Consider the following 27,416-nt stretch of genomic DNA (forward strand, 5'->3'; position numbering starts at 1 on the left):
GGAAGCCAGGATGATCTTCTGGAAGTGGTGCTCAGGTCTCTCATGAAAGCAGGGAATCTATTCTTCTCCTAGCGGTACCTAAGGGAACTGGCTCCCCACTTCCTGCCACGAGGAAGTTCACTGGAATGCTGCTGAACTTGACCTTGAGGTTCCAGGTGCCTCCCATCATGGTGTTCCCAAGCTGACTTTGGTAGTGGTTGTACAACCCTTAAATTTAATAAATTTACTAAAAATCACTGAATTGTACACTGAAAATGGGTAAATTTTATGGTATGTATATTATACTCCAATAAAGCTATTCAATGAGTAATACATGGAAATATCCTGACAAAAAATTCAAATAACACATATACATAAGAGTAAAAAGTAAAAGCTCCTCCTTCTCTACATCCCACTTTGCCTTCCAGTAAACAAACTGAGCCATTTGGTCTAATTACTTCAAGACTCTTATTTATACATTTTATAAATGAACATGTTTGACAGGATAACATTCATGACATTAGCCAAGATCTCCACCCGCCCCCCCACTGATCCCTGTTACTCCTGGCCTGGCCACACCTTGATAGCACCATTTACTTATTGCCCCAGGGATGGCACTGGAGAACAGAGAAACTCAAGAATCGCATTCCTGTCTTTTGAGTTGCAAAGGCATAAATCAATAGAATTGGGAAAACCTGTGTTTGCTCCATCAGATCCTCTTGCCCTAGGGGATCATGGTGCACATTTGTTAATCCGAAGCCTGCTTTTTCACTTAACAGCACATTCTGTGGATGTCCTGTATCCCTACCACCAGTTCCATTTCACCTGCTTTATTTTTTTGGCTGAGGAAGATTTGCCCTGAGCTAACATCTGTTGCCAATCTTCCTATTTTTTTGCTTGAGGAGGATTAGCTCTGAGCTAACATCTCTGCCAATCTTCCTTGATTTTATATGTGGGTCGATACCACGGCATGGCTGAGAAGTGGTGTAGGTCCATGCCTGGGATCCAACCCTGCAAACCCAGGCCACCAAAGTGGAGTGTACAAACCCAACCAGTGGGCCATGAGGCTGGCCCCTTATTTCACTCATTTTAATGGCTGCATAATATTGTATAATAGGCACAAATTCTTTATTTTTAAATAGCATTTAATTTTACTTTTTATCTCTTCTTTGGCTTAAGAATGGTATACAAGACTGTTTTTTAACTTCCAAGTGGCTAGGTTTTTGTTTTTTTAACTTTTCTCTGTGATTGTTAGTTTTATTGCACTGTGGTCAAAGAATGTGTCATGTTTGATGTCTACTTTTTGCAGTTTGAGGGTTTACTGTGATTGAGTACAAGTCAGTTATTGTAAATGTTTCAATGACATTCGAAAAGAATGTACCTTCTTGATTTGGGGTACAGAGTTTTATATATTTGTTAAAGTCAAGTTAGTTAAACATGCTATTCAACACCCTGATGTTTTTATTTATTTTTGCCTTCTTTGTCAGTTTCTTAGAGGAATGTATTAAAAATATAAGGAGGATTTGATAAAGTCAGAATCATAGTGGATGATTTTAACAGGTTTTACTTTTTATGTTTTAACGTTGAGTTGCATGCACAAAGAGTTATGATTTTTATGGCTTCTTGTGGCCACAGGTGATGTTTCTCTTTGTTCCAGGCAATGTTCCATTCTCCTTTGTCTAGAATCAATAATACCATTTCTACATTTGTTTAGTTACCACTTGCCTGGTGTGTCTTTATATGTCTCCTTTTCGTTTTAACTAACAGTTGGGGATTTATCTTTCCATTATAGAGAAAACATGACCATTAAATAATAGAAATATGACTATAGTGTAGGTTGCATTCTGTAATTAGGCCAAATGTTGATTCTGGATATTTTGCTTACAACAATGTAACTGCATTTAATATATAATCCATTGCTTTGAGTAGATACAGCAAGATTCAGCCTAGAGAGACATTTCTCTCAGTCCTCTTCATTTCCACCTTCCAACGGAAAAGATTCTCTTCCAACATTCTGAGAAAATGGGAAAAAATAACAGAGGCACTAGAAGAATTGCGTATTTACAGTTCTGTTATCATCATCACTTTTTTCATTTCTAAGGTGATTGCTCCTGCTTTAAGTTTCCAAACAGATTAAAGCAATTCACCTGGAAATCAGACTCCAAATTTAGAGGAGAGGCTTTGAATTACTGAGCCACGTGATTTAAAAACTATTCTTGTTTCAATCTTTTTCCTTCCCACAGTAAAATAGCTTCACTGGAAAATTCAAATGCATCAAAATATTAAAAAACATGGGGCCAGCCTGGTGGCCAAGTGGTGAAGCTTGTGCACTCTGCTTCAGCGGCCCAGGGTTTTGCCGGTTCAGATCCTGGGTGCCAACATGGCACTGCTCATCAAGCCATGCTGAGGCAGCGTCCCACATGCCACAACTTAGAAGGACCCACAACTAAAATATATAGCTATGTACTGGGGGGTTTTGGGGAGAAGAAGGAAAAATTTTAAAAAACAATAAAAAATCTTTAAAAAAATTAAGAAACAAAAAATCTTCTGAAACCCTGTTATCTTGAAACAACCACTCTCCACATTCCATGTGTATCTTTATATATATGTATATATGTTTATATATGTATGTATGCATGTGTATATATGTATATATGAGCGTGTGCATTTGATGTTCTAATTCATGGACAGAGTCATGATAGTTATATTTCCTCGTGGCTTATAGATGATGTTTCTTTGCTCTGTGTTTTAGGTAGATAGATGTAAATATATGTATGTATATATACACAAATACACACAGTATTTCTTTCAAAAATGTCAGACATATTGTAAAAGAATACTTTCTTTTGACTTAGCTCCCTCCCTTCCCCAACCTTGCAAACAACCATTATTAACAATCATGTGTCCTTCCATAGCTCTCCATGGTCGTAAAATCATAAACAATATAATGTATTATACAGTATAACGGTACAAACTACATATACCATATATCTACATGTATAATTACATATAGGGATTTTACTTGGTATTGTTCGCTTTTGACAAAAGATTTTCACATACTGAGGTATATGGGGTAGCTATTCTGGTTCCAAACTGATTTGGCTTGAACTAAAGAAGCCTACTTATGGCCTATCAAACCTACATCGTACATCTGCTTTAACTATTAAAGAACGCATTAAACATTATCTCAAAGGATGCACTCTTTTAAGATAAGAATGCATGCTTCCCCTCCTAGACCCACCAGTATGGGTAAAGCCCATATTGGTGTATTGGTGCTCCTGAAGGTAAGTAAGTTCCCTTTCCCGGACATCAGGGTCATGTTGACCTGCTAATTTGCAACCTCTCTGAAACTTTGATGAATATGTATCCTGGGTGTGTTTATGGTCTGTGTTCTAAAAAGGTATAAAACTGTAGTGAAAACCCACGCTTCTCTGGAACGCTTTCTTCCTTTGTGGAAACTGCCTTCCTAGGTTATAATCCTCAGTTTGGTTCAAGTAAAACTAACCTTCTCTCTCTTATGTATAAAATGGTTATTAGTTATTTTGTGTTGACACTTTGTAAAAACAAGACTATGCGGGGGGGGGGGGGCGGGGGGCCGTGGCCGAGTAGTTAAGTTCTCACGCTCCATTTTGGTGGCCCAGGGTTTCCCTGGTTTGGATCCTGGGCGTGGACATGGTACTGCTCGTCAGGCCATGCTGACGTGGTGTCCCACATGCCACAACTAGAAGGACCCACAACTAAAATATACAACTACGTGCTGGGGTGATTTGGGGAGAAAAAGCAGAAAGGAAAAAAAAAGATGATTGACAACATTGGTTAGCTCAGGTGCCAATCTTAAAAAAATAAATAAATAAAACCTCACGTTCTACATATTTTTAAAAAACCCAAGACTACACATATAATATGCAATTTTCTGCATCTTGCTTCTTCAATATAGTGTGGAAATCCCTCCAAGTCAAATGATAAATGATCTAATTCATTCCCAAATTTTAGTGCTTTATATAGATAATTTATTCACATAGATCAAAATTTTAAAAAAATCCAGAAGTGTATATAATAAAATGTCTCCTTCTCAATTATGGTACCCAGCCACCCAGTAAAGTCATGTTTACCAATGTTACCAGATTTTTACATATCCACCCGGAAGATATTCCATGCATTTACAAGCACATGAAGGCATGTATGTTTATATAATTTCTCCGCTGACCCACTGCTTTTCCACCCCAACACTCACTAACACATTGTTATAAAATTTCCCGAGTTTTGTCAATCTGATAGGTAACTTGCATTAACTTATTCTTTTAACTTGCATTTCTCTTATTATGAGGTTGAGCATTTTTTTATAGATTCAAGAACCATTTGTGTTTCTTCTATGAACTGTGTGTTCATAACTGTTACCTGATTTTCTTTTTATTTATTTATTTTTTCTTGGCACCTGGGCTAACAACTGTTGTCAATCTTTTTTTTTTTCTGCTTTATCTCCCCAACCCCCCCCGTACACAGTTGTGTATCTTAGTTGCAGGTCCTTCTAGTTGTGGGATGTGGGATGCCGCCTCAACGTGGCCTGACGAGCGGTGCCATGTCCGCGCCCAGGATCCGAACCCTGGGCCGCTGCAGCGGAGCGCGGGAACTTAACCACTCGGCCACGGAGCTGGTCCCTGATTTTCCTTTTTTATCTTACAGATTTTTAAGAACTCTTTCTGTATGAAAGAGATTAGCTCCTGGTCTATAGTAGGAATGGCAAACATTGCCCCCAGTTTGTCATTTGACTTTTTAATTTTATATATATATATATATATATATATATATATACACACACACATTATATATTTTATTATATATATACACACTCATATATTTAAACAAATGCCTGCTTGAGTCCTGCTTTCAGTTCTTTTGCGTATATACTATCCTGCCTTATTTTAAATTTAGACAGAGAACAAAGCTGCTCACCTGTGGCTGGGCACCCACCGCCATGTAAGGGAGCTTCAGTTCAATTTCACTGTCGTGTGCTGAGTGAGGGCCTGAGAGTAGAGCTGTCTGCCCACCTGCTCTCTTTTCCTCATAATTCTCCTGGGTCTAAACTTTGGAGCAATGGTCTATAAAATCAGGCTCTCAGTCCAAAGTGGAGGAAACATAAAGAGCATTTGCTTTTCCCCTTTATTCTCCCTAGTTTCAAACTAATTAAAAAGTACCAGGATTCTGTAAAATATGTCTACACTGTTTACCTCCTTGAAGTCAAAGGAGTTAGACAAAGTTAATTATTTTTATTTATTCAATATTTATTTCTTCACGTGCATCTCTATGTCTCCTCTCTCAACTAAAAGAGAAAGTATCTATGGACATCCTTGGCTTGTACATACTTTTGTGTCCTTATATTGCTCTCCCTTTAAAAATAGACTTAAATTTTTTTTTTTTCAGAAAGATTAGGCCTGAGCCAACATCCCCTGCCAATCCTCCTCTTTTTGCTGAGGAAGATTGGCCCTGAGCTGATATCTGTGCCCATGTTCCTCCACTTTATATGTGGGATGCCTGCCACAGCAATGGCTTGATAAGTGGTGCGTAGGTCCATGCCTGGGATCTGAACCGGGGAACCCTGGGCCACTGAAGCAGAGCACACGAACTTAACCACTATGCCACCAGGCCAGCCCTAAAATGGACTTAATTTTTTAGAGTAGTTTTAGTTTCACAGCAAAATTGAGCAGAAAGTACAGAGATTTCCCATATAACCCCTGTTCCCACACCTGAATACCCTCCCCATTATCAACCTCCCCCACCAGAGTGTACATTTGCAACACTTATGATGAACCTACAGTGACACATCATTATCACCCAAAGTCCATAGTTTACATTAGGGTTCCCTCTTGGTGATGTGCATTTTATGGGTTTTGACAAATGTATAATGACATGTTTCTATCATTATAGTATCATACAGAGTATTTTCACTGCTCTAAAAATCCTCTGTGCCCTGCCTAGTCTCCCCTCTCTCCCTACCTAATGTCTAGCAACCACTGATCTCTTAACTCTCTCCATAGTTTCATCTTTTCCAAAATGGCATATAGTTGGAATCATACAATACGTAGGCTTTTTAGACTGGCTTTTTTCACTTAGTAATATGCATTTAAGTTTCCTCCATGTCTTTTTCGTGACTTGACAGCTCATTTCTTTTTAGTGCTGAATAATATTCCACTGCCTGGATGTACCACAGTTTATCCATTCACCTACTGAAGGGCATCTTGGTTGCTTCCAGTTTTGGCAATTATGAGTCAAGCTGATTTAAACATTTGTGTGCAGGTTTTTGCGTTAATGTAAGTTTTCAACTCCTTTGGGTAAATACCAAGGAACACAATTCCTGGAACATGGTTAAGACTATGTTTAATTTTGTAAGAAACTGGCCAACTGTCTTCTTAAGTGCCTATACCATTTTGCATTCCCACCAGTAATTAGTGAGTTCCTGTTGCTCCCCTCCTCACTAGCTTTTGGTGTTGTCAGTGTTCCAGATTTTGGCCATTCTAATAGGAGTGTACTGGTATCTCACTGTTGTTTTAATTTGCACCTCCCTAATGACATACGATGTTAAGTATCTTTTTATGTGCTTATTCGCGATCTGTTTGTGTTCTTTGGTGAGGTGTCTGTTCAGGTCTTTGGCCTATTTTTTACTCAGGTTGTTCATTTTCTTAATATTTAGATTCAACAGTTCTTTGTATATTTTGAATGACAGTACTTTATCGATATGTCTTTTGCAAATATTTTCTCTCAGTCTGTGGCTTCTCATTCTTGCCACAGTGTCTTTTGCCAAAGTTTTTAATTTTAATGAAGTTTAGTTTATCAGTTTCTTTCTTTCATGCATCAGGTCTTTGGTGTTGTATTTAAAAAAGTCATTGCAGTATGGGGTTTCCAGTTCTGGATGTAGGGAGCTGGGAAGCCTCCACTCTGTCCCAACCACATGTAAAAAATTGAACAGTGAAAAATCATCTCCTGTAGGACACGTGAGAGAGGTGAGGACACAGGGAAGACTGCTGTCCCCAAGACTGGAGACGCTGACAGGTGAATATGGAGAGTAACAGTTTGCTGGAGCCGAGACTCATGAGTGGGAACCGCTATGGGAACCAGTGTTGGGTGGGAGAGCAAGAACTGTAACTGACGAATTGCTGGAGGCCCAACGTGGACAATTCTGAGAGGTAAAAACGCCAAGGGGACCCAGTCAGGGGGCTACTACAATTTTGTGAGATTTATTTCCAGGAGCTCAAACAGGTTCCCATGGTAAATACTGGAGAAAAATCTCCTTGTGCTTCTGGCAGGAGGGAGACCGGAACCATTTTGAAATACACAGGAGCGCTTCGTTCTTAACAAGTCCTGCCCTTAGGAGAGGAAGTTACCCAGAGCCTAAAAGGGCAGCTTCTCACTCCGTGTCTTGGAGGTCCAGGTCCACTCGGCAGCACTCTGACTTCCAATCCAGCAGAAAGCTCATTTAGTCTCACAGCAACTCTATGACATAGTAGTAGCAGTGTACTCATTTTTAAAGATGAGATAACTGAGGCACAGGGAGGATAAGGAACTTCCCAAGGTCACATGACTAGTAAGTAAGTGGCAGAGCCAGGCTATGAACTCAGGCCGCCTAAGGGCAGAGGTGGTAGTCTTAATCCTTCAGCAAACTCGTTGCACTAACAGACTCTCTAGTCACCTAAATTATCATTGGTACACTTCTGTTTTCTCCTAGGACCCCAAGAGCATTTCATCTGTATCATCTTGTACATCTTCCAAATATTCCCATTAAATAACTATTTGGCAGACAGTATTCTTACTTGGGAGATAGAAGAGTAGAGGCATACAGCCTTCATGGAATTTCCTTGGAGTTGTGAAGCAATTTAGTGGTACGTGGCAGCCGTGGTTTCCTGACAACTTCAGCCTCTACATACCCCCAGTGATTCACATCCATGGTCATCTTATACTTTGTGCTTTGTATTACATACTTCTGATTTGTAAGCAGAATTATGAAAGTAAAGAAGAATAGACTTACTTTGCAAATCAGTCCTTGGCCAAGAAAAATATGCCAAGAGTGATATTACCAAAATGGAGTTATAACCCATGTGTTGTCTTAGGTATGCAAAGCTTTGTTATTAGCACTATTGGACAGGTGGGAACTGGTCAAAATGAAGACACACACACCACCTCCTTCCACTTCTGCTGTCTCTAGGTCCAGTCCTCAGAGTAGATGCCAACCAGAAAACCTGGCAGCTAGGTCCCAGCTTAAGGGGAACTGATGACCTTTTATTATTCCCAATATAGTGCCAGGTGCTCCTTCAGCTTGGAGGCTGCCCTATTGTACTGTCTTATGATTATAAAATAATGAAGAAAAGTGAACCGTGACAAATGATAGAGGTTTACAAGTGCTATTAATAGGGTGTGCTGCCTCTAACCTGAGGCGCTGGGTCACACCAACCAAAGCCCTCAATGTAGCCAATGGAATTCAAAAACAGTTGTTCAAAATTTGCTGCCCAGGAAGCACCACCCCTTTCTATTAATAGGATTTAGTTTTCTGGCAAGTAATTTTCTGCAGAAAATAAATCCAATCCAGCAAGTGATTTGTAGCCCTCCCCTACACTTCCCCAGACCCCCAACCCACGGTGGCTCAAGCTATAAAAGCGAGCCCTTGGAATACTTCTGTATCAATAACCAAACCAAGCTGTTGAAATTCTGAGTTGTTTGTTATTTTATATTCTGCTTGCTTTTTGTGCACAATTCAGATAATTTCTATTTTCTAATACACCAATAACCAAAGGCGAGCACCTGAGTCTAACAGCATTTAGCGTCTGATCTTCTCAGGAGACACTGAGGATATAAATTCATGTAGCAGAGTCACCTCGGTGTTTTCATTTCTGCCTAAACACTGAAACTCCATATACAGTCAGAGTTTGGTGCATATTGTTGGGGAAGAAGAAATTTCTCCTCTTCCTTTCTAAGTTCTTCTAGCTGGTCTAAGATTTAACTAACATGAGACAGTTTAATAACATGCATACCTTCTGTATACATGGGAGAGACCTAGGAAAACTGAGTGACTCACCAAAATGGCCAAAGCCACCACCTTAAATGCCATCTTCAGCTAAAGACAAAAGAAGATGTTGGGGTTGGAGGGAGTCAGTTATGAGAGGTTACCAAGAAAAGCACAGTAAACCAGGGTAAGGTTGTTATGCAGATTTAAGTTTTTGCCTTCTGCATCGATAAGAGTTTCTAGAGATAAGGCCATCCCCCTCTTCCTGGTACAGTGAGGGACACATCCTCACAAATGGAGAATTCCCTAACAAATGTAAGTATCTTTTATAAAGGGTTACTTCTACAGTCATGTGCCACATAAGACATTTAGGTCAATGATGGACCATATATACAATGGTGGTCCCATAAGATTAGTTCCATGTAGCCCAAGTGTGTAGCAGGCTATATCATCTAGGTTTATGTAAGTATACTATATGCTGTTTGCACAAGGACGAAATTGCCCAACAAAGCATTCTCAGAATGTATCCCCATTGTTAAGTGATGCTTGACTGTACTTAGTTTTCAGAGCTCCTCCCAAATATGTTTCTTAAAAATAACCAGTCTAAAATAGGCCTTATGCCAAAGAGACATACTTTGGGCTGACAAATTCTGCCCCCCTACAGTCCTGCCTTTGTGACTTCAAACAAGAAGTTTCACAGTCCAGAAGCTAAGCTGATAGATTGCTTCATCTCATTGAACCAGTCACTCAGCCCTGAGAATAGGTCAGTTCAGTTAAACAGGTATGTCTCATTTTAGGAGGTGGTGTCATGCTGGGTTCCCAAAATTAGGCCTATATTGTGTGAGAAATCAGGTATTTAATAAGAGGCATTTCTATGGAAACAAAAGAAAAACAAAGGTTAATGATTGGTGTAGACTATAAACCAGTTTTCGAGTCCAGGGGCAGCCAGTCAAGGTTTCTAGGGTCAAAGTATCTTTTGCAGTTTGAACTGTCTCTGATGACATCAGGTCAACTTTCTGAGTGGCTTACACAGCAACAGGCACGAAGATTGTCTAAAGCATAGGCTATTGTGGCGATCACTCTTAAGTTTATACCTAGTTGTTCAGTTTCAGTTTTTACAGCTTCAGGAAAAGGGCAGCTTTAGTTCTCAATGATTCCAAGTCAAAAGTGGGAGAAAAATTGGAGGCATTAGTTTAGAGAGCTGCAGCCAAATATTTGAGGAAACTAGAAGAACTCAGGACTCAGTTCAGTTTACAGGTTGAAAACAAAATCTCAAAGACAATTAACAGAACTAGAATCTAATATCCATAAGTGCCTGTTATAGTTTCTATTGAAACATAATTTTTTTCTCTATAATCACCCTCATTTTTATCAAAAATAGACAAAATAAGACAAATTTATTTGCAAAATAAGCCTAGTTTCAATAAATTTGGCCTCATTATTTACATAAATGCTGCAAGAATAGCAATTGATCATATGGGCTTTCTAAAATCTTCTTTGCTGAAACTTTTCATAAGTACTCTCCAGATTGAACTTTAACAGCCTCTTGAGGGTAAGAAGCCAGGCCAAATATGCACCATCATACTTTGCCTGTAATACGTTTAGATTTGGGTTAGTTCCTCTCTTCTTGAGGTCCCCCAAATATCCTGAGGTTCTTTTGCCTGCCAGGAAGTGACCTTCCTTATTCACCTGGTAAGGCTGTTAGGAACCATATAAGGAAGATACAAGGCCAATTTTTCTAAGGGGGCTTTATTGGCTTCCGTAAAGTCAATCTTAGTTCCTTATGCTGTCTGGTCACATCTGAGTCTGTGCATGTCTTTCTCAAACATGACATTCCAGTCAAAGCCATGGTAATATAACCAATGTTTTCCGATTGTGCCCTCTTACAAGGAGAACAGATTCCTAGTGAACTTATGTAAATAACTATATTGCCAAGAGAATATAAGAATACTCACTGAGAGTTTCTGAATTCTAGAGGGATCAGGTAGGGAAAAAAAGATAAATGTTTTTTGCTCTAAGTCATAGGTAGCTTAAGAGAAAAATACTTTCTTTAAATTTGGAAAAACAAAACATTGAAAAAATCAGCAATATTTCAAACAAAAAGTTATAAAAATTATAATCATTCTCAAAAGCTCATTTAGTCCTAAGAAATTAATTCTTGATTTTTATCTTTAGCAGTTTTATAAAGCCATCTGCTTCTTCATTAGAGTTCCATAAATTCTTAACCAGGTCAGTGGTATGATCTGAAAGTTTCTCAGAAAGCTGCACTCTAGAGTGAGCGTCAGAGTCCTTTCCATGAATTTCTCTAAAGGTGAAACATATTTGCAAAAGCATTAGAGTAAAATAATAACTGTCTGTAAATAACAAAATATTTAAAATGGCATGGTTAAGGATCTGATTACAATGCAATTGCAAGGAAATTTGGTTATTTCTATAACACACATTTTATGATGGTAACTAGAATTATGACTGATAACATTATACCAGGACATAACAGATTTTTAGGAATTTCATACAATTTTTAGAACAGTTATATTAATAACATTCATCCATGCAATATAACTTAAGGTTTATCATCACTTCCTATGCTTCCTATGCTTATCAATGCTTCCTATGCAATTTAACATACCAAATAAGCTAATTAGTTTAATATCTCTCTTTGAGATTTTTCAGGAGCCCTCTGAAAAATCCCAAAGTTAGCTAGAAGTCAAAAAGACTTGATTTAAAATTTTATTTTGGGAAGTTTGCCAAAATTTCAAAAGGTTTTAGAACATTTGGTCATATAGGATCCTAGGTTACTGTGAAACAATATTTAGTTATGCATTTAACCATGGTGAGAAAGACTTTGCAGGCAAATATAGAAAGTGAAAAAGTTGTAAGTAAAACTTAGCTCTTGTAATCAAAGACCTGATAAAACAACACAGGAAATTATTTGGATAAAACACAAATCCCTGCTTTTTAGGCAGACTAATCAAAGGTAAAGAAAATCTTTCATAATCTCTTTACCAAGAGCAGACCAAAGTTCAAAATAACTTTGTCCTTTTAACAGAGAAAAAACCAAATTCTAACTTTGTACCAGCTTACTTTTGATACTAAAACTCACTTACTTAAATTCATTCCAATCTTGGCTTGATTAAGTATAAAACTCTTTTCTCAAAGTTCCTTTTCCACAAACCTTCTATAACTTCCTTTTTTATATTCAGATTTTCTCCTATGCTTTCCTTTTCTCTCTTTTTCTTTAACCTCTTTTTAGGACAAAAGAACTTTTTGTTTTCTCTTAATAAATGCAATTCATTCCTTATACTTCTTTTTTTTTTTTGTTTTACTGAAAACACATTTTATACTAAGATGTCCCCCTTATTATTTTAGTAGTTTCAATTATATATGTTAATCAGAATTTTTAATCATTAGAAACCTTAATTCCTAGTGAAAACTAAGAAGTAAGCAATTGTGAATTGTTTCTTACACCAGTATTTTTTTGACTGGCAAACTTATAAATACACTTTATAATTTCCACAGACATATGCTTCTCTATAGCACAATTTTCAATAAAGCATAAGACATGTTTACTACCAGACCTAAATTTATCTTTTAGTTTCTCTATAATAAGAAGCCAAAAGTAGATAATCCTATGTTTAGTAATTAATGTTCAGTATTTTATCTTATTTGGAAATGATCTAGATATTCAATAAATTTCCATCATTTAACTTAATTTAGCAAAACTCTAAGGTTTCAAGTTACCAAAAAGATTTTCATGCTACTTTCAAGTACATAAAACATAACACATAATTATTGTGAAAAAGTTCACCTAAAACCTTTTCTTATTTACATCTATTTAAATCATTTGTTCATATCAATTGTTTAGATTATCTACAATAACTTCATTAGACAAAGTCAGCTATAATTCTAAGCTAACATGTATATTTTATTATTTTAATATATATTTAATATACTTTGTATATTTATTATAAATATTATTGATATACAATACTTTAATATTATATATTATTTTATAAAATATACATATTTTCCTGACAAATTTTGTAACAGAGATAAATTTGACTAGTAAACCCAGGTAGAATATAAGTTGTTTATCTGTGTTATAGTCAATGTTACTAACTCTAAAGACATGTCTGCTTTAATTAACAACCAACTTAAACTAGCTTTAATACCTAATGTTTTCCCAGATCACATAAACTTGAAATTCATTTGGGTTCATTTCTAGTATGTTTCTGAGAATTTAGAAGACTCAATCCTTAATTACTGTGATTGTTTGTTTTAGATCCAATTGAATATCACTCATTACCAACTAATTTTGGCAATACTATCCAGAGGTAAAAAAAGAAAAAATCACATTCACAACATACATATATGAACACACATACAAACACATAGACGCAAACAGAGATCTTATAGCTTTCATTAAATTATGGTTATGAATCAGGAGCAACACAAGATTTACTAGTTTATAAAAGAACAGTTGGATCCAAATTTTGTTTTGGCAGTTGGAAAAAGTTAAGTTCACTTGCTAAAGCTTTTTACTAATATTTGTGGAGAGGACATTTGAAGTTTTTTCATTTGACCAATTTCCAAATATTTCCTTTTTTTCCTTCCTTCTGATGAGAAACTTCTCCCTAAGGTTTGAATATCAAAGAATGGATCTTAGTTCCCAGAGAAGATGGGGGTATAAAATTTACATTACAAAGGCACAGAGAAAAGTATTCAAGTTTTCTCTAAGATGGAGTTTTTGGGGCATTTTTGCCTATTATCAGAGGTCTCAGGCACTTTAAATTTTTAAGTGCAGGACAATTCTATTTCTAATATCCTAATATCTCCAAGCATTTTGAGAAGAATAGAGCAGGTTTGGGGGATGGTAAATGTACGTGAGCTTTTGAACTGTTTCTGGAGCCATTCCTGGTTTTGTAGATGTGCAAGACAAAGACAGTTGTTTTCAATTCCTAGCCTATCAAAGGACTGACCTGCCCATCCAACTAAACTTGTTTTTAAATGAGGGAGAGTTTCAACTAAGATGGAAATTGAAAGACTTCTATGTTCTAGAACTTCAGGACAATTATTTAGACTGAGAACTCTCTAAAAAAAATTTTCAAATTTAGAAGTTTTTCCAATCTACAGGGTCAATTGTCTGGTCATTGACAAGTAGGATCTTCTCAATAGTGACTCCAACCAATAAGCCTTTTTATGGCTTAATCATGGAGGTGGCCCAAAAGGACAGGGCAAAGGATACAGCCCTCACAAGATCCAGAAAGTTCACTCTCAAAATAATCTGAGAAAGCAAAGGCTTTCATTGCACAGGCAGTAAGGATGGAGTAGTGAAAATGGTGTCTCCGATCTCCACAAAAATGTGAGATACTTCCAGTCAGAAAACTGCTAATTTGTGACCCTGGGAAGGTGGTACTGGAATGAGCTTTTCCAGCACTAACAAAGCAACGAAGGTTGAGATGACAAAGGCCCCTTATGGAAGAGGACCCCTTACGACAAATCCCTTGAGAATTGGCATGGCCAGAGAGAGTGCTGCTTCTGACCTTGTGTCTTGGAACCCTGGTCCATTCAACTGGCTACCAAGATGCACCCAAGTAAGTGCACCTTCTGGACGGTGGAGACCAGAGATGATATTCTCATTGGTCACAAAGTAAGCTCTTAAGACACAAAACAAGATAAACAAGACAACAGACAGAGACAAAGACAAACAATGATCATCTCCAGGAGGAAATGGGTCAGTAAAGCCAAGAGTACTCTACCAAATTTACCAGAGTTGCTAAGTCCAAGGAACCAGCTACACAAATATTTTCTCCTGCTAAACTAAATTTGGAAAGGAAAAATCTCTGCTTTCACTTCCTTCGGACCCTGCAAGCAGAGATCCCGAAGACTGACATGGTAAGAACTCTTACCTTCTGCCAGCTCCTGTCAGAGGTCCAGGATCTCTCAGCTGCAGTCCTCCCAGAGAGAGCAGCGTCCTACTAGTGAAGTCTGCTGGCTGGCTTACCAACTGTCGAGGAGAAAGCAATTTCTCCTCTACCCTTCTAAGATCTTCTGGCTGGTCTAAGAATTACATTGACATGAGACAGATTAACAGGAGAAAAACAAAAGTTTAATAACATGTATACCTCCTGTATACATGGGAGAGACCCAGGAAAACTGAATAACTTGCCAAAATGGCCAAACCACCATCACAAATACCATCTTCAGCTAAAGACAAAAGATGTTGCGGTGGGGGGGTCAGTTATGAGAGGTTATCGAGAAAGCACAGTAAACAAGGGTAAGGTTGTTATGCAGATTTAAGTCACAGCTTTCTGCATTGATAAGAGTTTCTAGAGATAAGCTCACCTCCCTTTTCCTGGTACAGTGAAGAAGACATCCTTACAAATGGAGATTTCCCTAAGGAATGTAAATGTCTTTACAAAGGGTAACTTCTACTTGGTTTTCAGAGATTCTTCTATGTTCGCTGTTTCTTAAAAACAACCAGCCTAATATAATCCTTATGACAAAGAGACATATTTTGGGGTCCCAAGTTGTTTTCCTACAATATCAATTGGTATCACAGTCTATAGTGGAAAGAATTCTGGGATATATCATATTTCATCACTTTGAGTCTCAGTTTCTCCATCTATAAAATGAGGATTAAAATATATATTTTGCAGCGTTGTTAGCATTAATGACAATGTACACAAAGTATCTTGTTCATTGTTATTTGCAGGGTTATTACAGTGCTTCCAAGTACTTAATTTATGTCTCCTTGTGACTCTGACAATCCCCCTGGAGAAGAAATTACAGGTAACATTCTGGTTTTCAGTTTACTATCTAATGAATCACTAGGCATGGAGAAAGGAGAGCAGAGGTAAAGGGAAAAAACTTCCCTACTCCTCTGGGCCAGGCACTGTGCTAGGCATTTCATGTTTACCATTGTATGAGGGAGGAAGTCTCTCCCTTCTTCACCCCAAAATACAGCAGGTGGAGGGCGTGAGTCTCTGGGTAATAGACTCTGTGTGGGGACTCTGAGCTGCCCCGGGAACTGGTGCGAGGTCTGCCTCCAAAGCCTGCACCTCTTCTTTTCTGAGATATTTCTCAAAGGAAGCTGGGCCGCTCCTGCTATTGCTGCACTTCAGTCACTCTCCTGTGGGCTTACGAGTGAGGACAAGGCTCTGCCCATCCAGATCTCACCAGGAAGACAAGAGGGAGAATTGTTATTGGTATTCCCACAGTTTTAGGTCAGTTGCATTACGGTTGATCAGGTTGAAATGAACAAACAGGGAAATGAAAACACTTCAGAGCTGAGTGCTATCCACATACAGTATATTTAAAAATGTTTTTATTGAATATTAAACAATTACAAGTACTGTAAGTTAGACATTTAGCCAAAGCACAATTACAGGTTAAATATAATCATAAAGATGTCTTAAATAGAAACCCACCATGTAGGCAGGTTAAGTTCCTTGATGCCCTCTTGTGGAAAGTAAAGGGTGAGGAGAAAAAAGGCTTCCATTCCAGTGAAAGACAGTGAAGACTAGAAGAATTCACATGCTGTAAGTGATTTTCCATGACCAAATTGAAAGGGTTGCCAGATTTAGTAAAACAAAATTAAAAAAAGCAAAAAACCAGGATGCTCAGTTAAATTTGAATTTCAGATAAATAACACAATTTTTTTACTGTAAATATATGCCAATTAATGCATGAAACGTACTTAAGCTAAAAAATTATTTGTTTATCTGAAATTCCAATTTAACTGGGTGTCTTGCATTTTTCCGGCAATCCTACAAACAGACGAATGCAAAAAAGCAAAGGAAGGGGACTGGAGCCCCCTGCCACTGGTAGGTCCCACAGAGACTAGAAATAAAAACACCACCAATAAGGAACCAAGCAGTCACCACATTGGTTACTTACACAGACCAACATCACAATGAGAAAATACAATTACTACTCTAAATGCTGTTGCCAGGCAACATTCTAGATTTCCTCAAAGCTGGTTTTGTAAATGTTTTTGAGAAACCTTGTTGATAAAAGTACCTTTTTAGTTTGTAGGGATCAAAGACAAATATGGCTACCACAAAGACAGGATGAGATTGAAACAATGGAAGCAGAAGCAGGTATTATACGCACATGAAGGGTTTAAATATTTTGTGTAATGAATACAATGGTTATATAGTCGAGGTCATCTTCTAGGTCTAGGCTATGAGCCTCCAAGATTTTGGTTCCTTTCTGATTTTTACTGTCTGTTTTCTAGCTTTTCATTCAGAGCCTTGGGAGGGGCATTGGAGTGCGTGAGGGACACCCCACTACAAGAGTTTAACTGCACTTCTCTGCAAACACTCTGAGTCAACAAAGGGCTCTCAGGGCTGCCTGCAGAACAGGGGAGACACATAAAAAAGGAAATCTGAATTCTGAAGCACAAGAAATCTGTTTGAAAAGATGGGTGGTATGGTGAGAGTAGGGATGTGAAAGTGTAAATCAGAAAAGAAAATGTGAGAGAACGAAGAGTCAAAATGCAACCATCTCTACAGCGTGAATGTTATTTCAAAGGAGGCAGAACCCTCTGGTAGACGTATAAAACCAGTCACACCACGAGCAGATCTGGGCTGAGAGAGCTTATAAAATCTTTAGCTTCCTACTGCTTTTCACTTATCACCATGGTTTATATTTCAAAGTGATTAAAAAACAGCTTGTGCAATCCGCAAATTCTACACAGTATCGCTTCGCGAGTCGTTGCTGTAGCCCCACATACACAAAACATAATAAGTTCTGAGATCTTTCTAGCATTCCTCCAAACCAGTAGATCCGGCAGCTGAGGAGTTTCAGACATAGAGAAATTGGAGAGGATTGATTCCATCAGCTCCTTTCCACGTAAGGGAGTAAGACTTATGAAATACACCTCATCAAATAAGCGTAACAGGTGTGAGACACATGGAGACAGACCTGACTCACTGATACCTTTCAAACACTAAGAAATGGAATTACAATGTTTTATTTATTAGGATATAAAAGGTTAAAAAGTTTCTGCCATAGCTAAGGGTTTCTTACGAAGTATTTAATTGTTTATTAATTTCAGAATGCACAAGGTATCTGAAGAAGCCTCACTTTTTAGAGTGGTTTTTAAAAAGATGCATTTCCTTTTCAGATGCTAGATGTGTCCAACCAAAGCTCAAATATTATCTTCACAGTTACTTTCTTTTCATTTCTCTGTCAATGATTTGACATCAAACAAGTTTTAGTCTTTCAATAAATTTCTGAACATGAAACCCTATCTTAATGTCAGTTTTGAGTGGCCTCTGAATCACTAAAATCTAGAGTTCCATGCAAGTTACTTACCCAAGAGGAAACACAGTCAGAAGCCTGTTTATGACAGATTATCACACAAATGGGATCTGGACACACTAGCAGAAAAGGTGCTTAGAAATATACACCCTTTCTGTTTGAAAGGCTGTTTACAGGACTCCAGAGAGTGCATATGTTTAAAAAGAGAGGGTGAGCAATGTCCAAAATAACCCTTTGTGCAACTGGGAGATGTACTGAAATAGAGAAAAACCTAGACAGCTTACTGCATTCTAACGCTGTTCTTCCAGTACATACCAAAATTTTATTTTTTGTATAAAGGCTATAATAATACAATATTAATCTATATTACTTTATTTGCCATTTTAAGGCATTTCTCTGTATATATCAATGCACTTTGCTATTTTGAGAGCAAAGGGGAATTAGTCTAGTCACTAACATTAAGCTTAAATGAGCATAAGGATGATACTTTATGAAAACATACTAATATAGTTTATTCTACTTATGTTACTGAAAAGCTGGAAATTCCAATTTCCAACAAGGAAAAGGTAAATAAGATTTCTCATTGTACGGCTATTATTTTGCATAGAATTAAAACTCTGGGTTCCATGCTGTCATTTGTTAACAAAGTGGCAGACCCTTCTGAGCAGAGTACATGAGCCTAACACCTGGTTCAGGTTCTGAGATGGAAAGAGAGGTACAGTCTCCTTTTGCAAGACTCAAGATGAAGAAAGGAGGAAAATGAGTTGGGTCAAAGGTAACTCTTGGAGCTAATTACAGTTCCTGACTAGCAATCTGGGGAAAAGGGAAGGAGGCCAAGTACAAGGAGCAAGTGTCCAGTCCAGAGCACTTAACTTATACCTGAGTCAAGTATCCAGCTGGCCAATACCCAATAAACTGGAACCATCAGGTCCAGAAGTCCTTTGATTCTAGAACTGCAGTAAAGCTGGTGGAGGTGTCCAGATTCTCTCTTCTACGTGGTTTGGGAAACAGAAGGGCCATTTCAGGGGAGGCCATATTGTAAGTCCTCAACTTGGTAGTGTTTCTATATAGAGCATATACAAGAAATTAAGTAGATTTCAGCCTAATTTAATGTCATACTTTTATAATCCAAAGGATTTTTCACACTGCTATAGATGGAAAATTCCAAATGTAATCAACTTTTGCTAACTTGAGTGCACTCATGATGACCTTTGGTTTTCAAGTTTCGAGAAATGTATTTGGCTCCTGTGAGATATTGATTAACCCATTCTCTTCAGTAGATGAATAATATATACACATTCTTTCGAGAACTACTATATACTTGATTCATTACAAGACACGAAGCACTGCAAATGTCTTCCTTACACAGTACCTTTACTCGGCACACAGAACATAACAGATTAGATACATAACATTGGCAGTTTAAATATTGAACCACAGTTTAACTTCTCAAGTGTAAGGCTGAAGTTTAAAACTGGCATGTCCATTAATCTAGTCAGGATGATGGAAACAACATATAACCACAGTCGGGGAGTGGCTTATCTTTTTAATGAAGCTTTAAAGCTTTCCATATCTATACCGTATTAACCTTTTACATAAGTAAAAATCACAGCTGTGTTTACCATTTTAAACTATATCTAAGTGGGGAGGCAAGTAACATACACTTTCACAGCTACTGGTAACTACAGAGATGCCAAATCCTTCAACCCATTGTTACACACAGCAAAAAAGAAGGAAAGGAGGAAAAAAGCCCTCTTAATGAACATCACACTTCGCAGCTTCGCATGGAATTCTAGTGCTATTAAACAAGTAGCCAAGACACAAACACCCAGCTTGGGTCACTAAAACTTCAATAGAAGCAAAAACTGAGGCTAATTCTTGATTTAATTTTGAGGACCCATGCAAGATTCAGCTATAAAACTCAAACCAGCTCCCGATGCCTAGGTCTAGCATTGACTGAAGCCCCAAAGAAAGCAAACTGAATATGTTAAGAGCCTAGTCTAGAATTTTTGCATGTAACCATTTTATTTTTCTTTAGGAGATTAAATGAGGTCACAGCTTAATCAACCTGCATTAAAAAACGGAACAAACTAGTTTTCAGAACTTTAAGTTGAAATGGCAAGTTTGTGTCACACTGTTTTTTCTTTTTTTCACCACATTTATATTACTTTTGCTTCAAAGCTGAGTAGATGCACAGCATGTGGAAGTAAACAAATTAATGCACTCAATTCAACATCAGTTAAGGTGAAAAGGGCAAGTGTAAGGACTGCAAGGGATACTTCTTTACAGGGTCAATGTGCACTTGGCAAATGGTGATCAAAACAAACAAAAGAAAAAACACTGTTTCACGAAGAAACAGCATGGTACTTCACCTTCATTTAAAAAATAACTGAAGGAGCTTTGGTTTCACTTTTTGTTCTCCTTGTCTCTTAAGCAGTTTGAAGAAATGGTTCACAAGTTTAGTGCAGGGGCCTACATAAACTATTTGAAGCACCTCGCTCAAAATAAACCCCAACTGAATAAACAAAAAAGTTCCTGCCTTTGTGTATACCTATCTCCTAAATAGGACTTGAATCCTAGCTTTCCAAACTAGAGAAACAATAAAGCAATATTTTTGTAACTTTAATGAAGTACAATGATTCCACTGAACTTGGAAATAAGGCAAATTTTGGGGGCGACAATTCTGGTGGTACGGATTAAGTGAAGAGAAGCGTTTTTCTCTGAGGAGCTCCCGCAATCCTTCCCTGCTGCGGTTTTATAGAACCACACGCTCCTCACGTCCTCTCGAGGCTCCTCCGCAGCCCCCCGGGTGTTTCACCTCCAAACGTCACGCGGCATCCCTCACACCTTTCCTGCTGTGCTCTTCCTGGGCCTCCAGCACTGACCTGACGCCTCTGAAGCGGGCTTGTATGGGAAAGAGCAAGTGGCCCCCGTTGGCTTTGACTTTTCTGAACTTGGGAGCTCCTAAGTCAGGTTCACGTTTCTGCCTTTCCCTTGTAAGACTGGCCAATTCACAGAAAGAAACCAAAAGTTGATGTTTTTCCTTTCCATCTCACTTTACGTTGATAAGTGCGGCTACAAAATGAAGTGAAAAAAAAGCGGAAACTAAGTCTTGCTCAGCCAGAAGCTTGGGTTGCATTGCTAATGATTTTAGTCAGTGTGACTTTGTGCAAAATGTCCTCAAGAAGGCTCTGGCTCATTTTCAAAGTAAGCCAAAAAAAGGGAAAAAAAGCCAATGATGCATGTTTAGACAAAACTAAAAACGAGCCTGTAGTGTGTGTATATTTGTTCTACGCAAGCGCCATATATAACAAAGCAAACGTAGTGTGCGAATTGTGAACATCTGGGAAAGCACTGGTTATGTCTTCTTTTTTTCCATTTCCAAGTCTAGATCAAAGCAATCTTGTTTCAGAAATGGATAACTGCAATGAAAATGAGCCTGAGATATGTTCAAAGGCCGCCCCTGTAAACATTTCCTCAAAGGGAACAGTAGCAGTTGAGTATGTATCAGTTACTCATACTATTTTCATCACTATAGCAATGCTTTATAAAAGACAAACAGCTTATTTCTAGGCTGTCAGGGATTTCGAGAATATTGATTTTGTTGGAAACAATCCACTGTAATCCAGTCCCAGCTTCTAATCCGACCTGGCCTTCACCAGTGGGCATTCACTAGGTCTTCTGCTCTGCGGCTGTTGCGGTCTGGGAAGGAGCTTCCGGCTTCATGATCTGGTATGTGATGAGATACTCTGGGTACGCCTGGAGAGGACAGGAGGAAAACGCATCACCCTTTGGGCAGGGACAATATTAAAGCTTACTTAATGGGGAAGCCTCAGAGGCTCTTGATCCTAACCAATATTCTACAAACACCCAAGAGCCCGTGCAGGCCAGCCAATTACTAAGCGCTTGAACAACTAGGAGGTCCATCTACATATCTGTATATAAACATGTATAAATCCTTTAATCTAGAGAACTGTATTACTTCTACTTCGAATACTGTAAATTAGTTACACTGTACTCATCCCTCATTAGAGAGCCACATACCATAAACAGGAAAACTAAGGCAAGAGAAAATCTATCTCTTTCACCTCACCTAGCAGAGGGCTGGCACACGGCATGTATTCAATAAGAGTTAGTTACATCAAAGAATATTTCTGCTGAACTGATTTCAAATTAATCAAAGATGATCATGTGACTGAGCTAGAAGGAGGAAGGGTGAGGTGTGTTGAGTCACCAATAACTTAGAGGCAGCAGTTGAGAGATAATTTTTAAGTTGACTAATTAAAGGCAACTTTTACAGGACAGATAATGGCTCAGCTTTAGACCTTCCACCCCCTCTCTTCTCTCTTTCGCCTCTTCTTTCCTGTAGTGTGTAAAAGCAAAGGCTCAGCGTCTGGACTGGGAAGAGCACTTGCTGATTGTGGTAGGAAGGGAAGCCTGCCCAGAGGAACTTGTTCTAAACCTTAACCAGAAATCACTGTGAAGACAACCCAAGGCAGGTCGGGGGGTGGCAAACCCCCTTGAAACCATGCATACTACACAGGAATTCTGCAACCCTAAATATAACGTAATGGTAAGACTACACTCAGTATTTCAGAGTGGTGTGTGGCTGAAAAATAGATTCTTTGGTGAGCTAAGTGTTTTGGGCCCCAAAATAACGTGTTGAATGCAGACCTACAAATTACTTGCATATAGATATGGAGTAAGATAATAAAAAGAATTAAGGATAAAAAAAACTGGACTGTTCAATATGTAAAATGCATAAATAAACATGTAATAGATGTCCTAAATTATTTCTGTATAATTTTACACCTCTGATCTTAGGAGGCAGAAACTGTTACATGTCTGTACCTCCACTTTTCTCATCTGTAAACGGGCACAGTAATAATACTAAGACTTTTGTGAGGATTAAATACAAAGATTTTAGGACAGGTCAGGCAGAGTAAGAATCTAGTATGTTAGTTATTACTAATAATATGTTACTGTCATTATTATTCTCATTTGTCAGAGACTAGTCCCTCCTGAAGAAGGTCTCAGCAAGGACAAAAAGAACAAAAGTTTAAATGTGTTTTCAAAAGTTACAGTTCCTTACATGGATAACTGTCTCTACACACATAAGGAACCATTATCACTCATAATATTCTTTTCCAAAATTCCAGTCTGCTATGGTTTGGCTTAGAAACAGCAATGGTTCCATCTTTAGTACATTTAGTTGGAATAAGCAAGATTAACAATCCTCACCTCTCCTGACTTTCCAATCTGAAATTTCAATAACTGAATAGTTTGTGGTTTTATTTTATTATAATTTAAACACTACTTAATTCTTGAAATGGTTTTAAATGGCGTTTTAGCTTTTGGTTACTGAAACAAACTAGGGCAGCTATCTACTGCGAATTCTAGAGCTGGGCATAAAGAATCTAGAGAAGCTCAAACACTGGTGGAAAAATGGAAAAACTGATTAGTCAACCAGACGGTTTGATGGTCAAGCAAATTATTTACTCAACACCAATATACACATATTGAGCATCTACTGTGTACAAAGCACTCTGATGTGAGATATGGACCCTGCTGTTTGAGAGGATAAGCCAGACACAGAAAAAAAGGAATTCAAAAATAACCCAAGCTGGCAGATGCTAAGTGTCAAAATGAGCGTGAGGCATATTCCTACTTCCTTTTGTCCCAGTGAAATTTAATATCTATGATACTGTGTACGGCACATTCTTTTTCTTTGCAGAAAAGTTGCTTAAGGAGAAGGGTCAGTAACAGCAGTATTTGCATTTTGGTAGCACACTACTGAAGGAGATCCTGACACGTAAATTTCAGTCAGGCAGAGTCTAAGATGCTCACGGTGTGCATTATGGAAAGGTCCTTATTGGAGTGCTTCTGGTGCCTACTGGTTAGGCTACTGCATTGTTGCTGTGTACAGTTTGACGCACTGACTAATCACCTCAAAGTCCAGAGGGATTTAAGGTGAGGGAATTATTAAACTGCAGGACCAGAACAAACAATTATTTCCTGTCAAGTCACTTTAAATCCATACTAGCTATAAAAGCACAGACCATATTTTTTTTTAAAGTTCCTATAGGGGCTGGCCCCGTGGCCTAGTGGTTAAGTTCGCACATTGCTTTGGTGGCCTAGGGTTTCACCAGTTCGAATCCTGGGCGCTGACATGGCACCGCTCAACAAGCCATGCTGAGGCAGCGTCCCACATGACACAATAGAAGGATCGACAACTAAAATACACAACCACGTACTAGGGGGATTTGGGAGAAAAAGGAAAAAATAAAATCTTTTAAAAAGAAAGTTCCTATAAGAAAAGATTCAACAACCATTTTTGGTAACTGACTTTCAGGAGACTCTTCTTAACCCAAATGACTAATGCTAAAATTTAAACTCAAAAGCTTTCAGTTTATTCTTCACAGAGAGGAAGAAGGGATAGCATGCTCTCTTGAATAACTTGGTATACTGGAAAATCATTCTATAAATCATTCTATAGTCTTCCATTCTCTAGGTTAAATAATTCTGCATTGTTCATATCATTTCAGTAAAATAGGCTAAACATCTATAGCGACCAGTGACCAGAGAACACCTCTTCTTTAAGCCGAATTTAATGTGAAGCTTAAAATACAACACACACAAAGATTCCTGATATTTTAAGTCCAGTCATATATTCAAATCAGAGGCATTTTCCTTTGCAAGCAAAGTTCAGTTAATTTTCAACATATCTTTTTAATTCTAAAGAAAGAAACAATCCCATCAATAATGAATAATACCCCTCAAATCAACCCTCTGAATAAGACATTTGTCTGTTCTTGAAAGTTTGAAATACTAAGGGTGAAGGATGATTTAAGGTACAACTAAGGGGAATGAAATAAAAGTCAGTAAAGGAAAACTTCACCATAACTGGGGAAACTGACCACAGGAAATGACTCAATTAGTAGACATTACAGTTAACACTATCCATGTGGACAAGAACACTGAGATATGGAAGAACAAGTGTGCTCCCTTGATATAAAACAAATACTACACGTATTTCATTTTTCAAGGTAATTTTTTCTTTCAAATAAGGTTTGGACCATGTCATTCTCTTAATTCTTTTAGAAAGAGACTTCATACAAGTTATCAAGCCAAAGTGCTTGGGAAATTGTTGAATGATCAGTAAATTTTAGAAATGTAAACCTATTACTATTTTTGAAATATCCTTTATTATTTTTCCACCCAAATATGAAAGAAATTATATTACCATAGGTAACTTACAAAATCTTGAAAAGTGTATGATAAAGAAAACTGAAATCATCTATAATCTCAATATCCAGAGATAATTGCTCTCATGTTTAGTTTAACATATGTCATGTTAAATTTAATCACAGGCATACAAATATACTAATATTTATTTAAACATTCCCTTTTTGTTGAATATTTAGGTTGTTTAAATTTCTCATCATAATAATCAAGACAGTGATGAACATACTTATAGTTTTGTGTGTTTGTATGTGATCTGACCATCACTAAGCTGCAAAAATTAAAACGGTACCCAAACACCTGTACACCCTTTACTCACCTATACCCTGTACATCCACCTACTGTTAAGGTTTTATTTACTCCATTTGCTTTATCATGTGCACTTCTCCCCTACCTCTACATACACTAGGCAGACAGAAAGAAACACAGCCACATTTTTTCTCTGAACAATTTGAGAGTAAGCTATAGACATCATTATGCTTCTTTATCCCTAAATATGCCAGTATTTATTTCCTAAGAATAGGGATATTCTTACATAAGAACAGACTCAGCTTTATAATTTTATATTGATATTATACTTTTATCTACCTACCCTTCATATTCCAATTTTGTCAGCTGATCTAATAATGTCCTTTCTCTTCCAGTATCAGATCCAATTTGGGGGCAGAACCTTAAGTTAGTTGTTTTGTCTCTTGGGTTTCGTTTAATCTGGAAAGTTTTCAAAGTCTTTCTCTGTCTTTTATAACATTGCCAGTTTTGAAGAATCGAATCTTCCCACATTTTTTATTAACAGCACATTTCTCATTTTGATTAGACTGAGGTTAAACATTCCTGGCTGCAATACTGCATAGATGACGTTACACACTTCTCAGAATATCACATCTGGAGGCACGCTCTATGTCTATTTGCCCCTCATTGATAATGTCAATTTTGATCATCTGGTCAAGGTATGTCCCCTTTCTCCAATGTATAATTACTGTGACTTTTTTTCTTCTTTGTAACTAATAAGGCTACCATGCAAATATCCTTTTCCTTTTCAAAATCATCCCCTAAATTTAGCATCCATTCCTGATTCTTGCCTAACCTAATCTTTACCACAGTGGTTGCAAGATGATGATTTTCCAAATCCAGTACTCCCTCTGCATCTACCCATCCGATCCTCGCTTTCTACAGTAAGTAAAAGCTTTCTTTCCCCCTTCATTTATTTATTTATCTCTTGTCAGTATAGAATCACGAATTTCTAGTTTTTCCAATAGTTTAATATTTATTACTGTGCTTATTTTGGTGTGGACTTTGTTCCAGATTTGGCCAGTGGGCTACCCTTCAAGCTAGCTCTGTGTCCTTGTGACACGCCCCCATCATTTTTTTTGAGCACTTCATTACTTTCTGATACAAGATATTCCAGGCTTATCTTGCTCCTAATCTGCTCCAGCTGTGGAATTAACTGTTTCCTCAAAGAGCCCAGGATTGTTACAGTGGAGAATGGTATTAGAGGCCAAAATCTGGGTTCTAGGTATACTCATTGCTACTGGGGTTTCTTTACTTCCAGCAGACAGTGCTAAAAAATATATGCACATAATCACTCATATACATACATAAGTTTACATACTCTTACACATATACTTATGCTTACATATATTTACATGTGTACACACACACACACACACATATATATGTTAGAAACCCTGAGTTCACATCAATACTTCCAATTTCAGTCCATCCCTACAGAGTCATTCCTACCTTCTCCCATTCCATATTTGTATGTCCCTTCTTCCACAGTGAGAGCCACAGCTACCCAAATCAACATGTCAACACATTGACTCATTTCCTCCACCTTATAACACACCTAACAGAGTGTCACTGCTTTGTCCACACCACCACAATCAGCACATCTACTATGTGGAGTGTAGGATTTGTCTGCAATTCTTCCCCCAAA

The 27,416-nt window shown here is 37.8% G+C and overlaps 1 protein-coding gene across 2 annotated transcripts in view; it reads right to left on the minus strand.

Annotated features, from left to right (window-relative positions):
• Positions 1–19,357: 19,357 nt before the first annotated feature.
• TNKS (tankyrase) overlaps positions 19,358–27,416 on the minus strand; it is a 198,735-nt gene continuing 190,676 nt past the window's right edge. Inside the window, exon 27 of one of the 2 annotated variants that reach the window (XM_014830978.3) lies at positions 19,358–21,997. In XM_014830978.3, the coding sequence (XP_014686464.2) occupies positions 21,911–21,997 (87 nt within the window). In that variant the 3' untranslated portion in view covers positions 19,358–21,910. The remainder of the gene's footprint in view (positions 21,998–27,416) is intronic. The other variant, XR_011498859.1, reaches the window with a different exon arrangement.

The sequence above is a fragment of the Equus asinus genome, chromosome 27, assembly GCF_041296235.1.
Source record: "Equus asinus isolate D_3611 breed Donkey chromosome 27, EquAss-T2T_v2, whole genome shotgun sequence".
Taxonomy (NCBI): domain Eukaryota; kingdom Metazoa; phylum Chordata; class Mammalia; order Perissodactyla; family Equidae; genus Equus; species Equus asinus.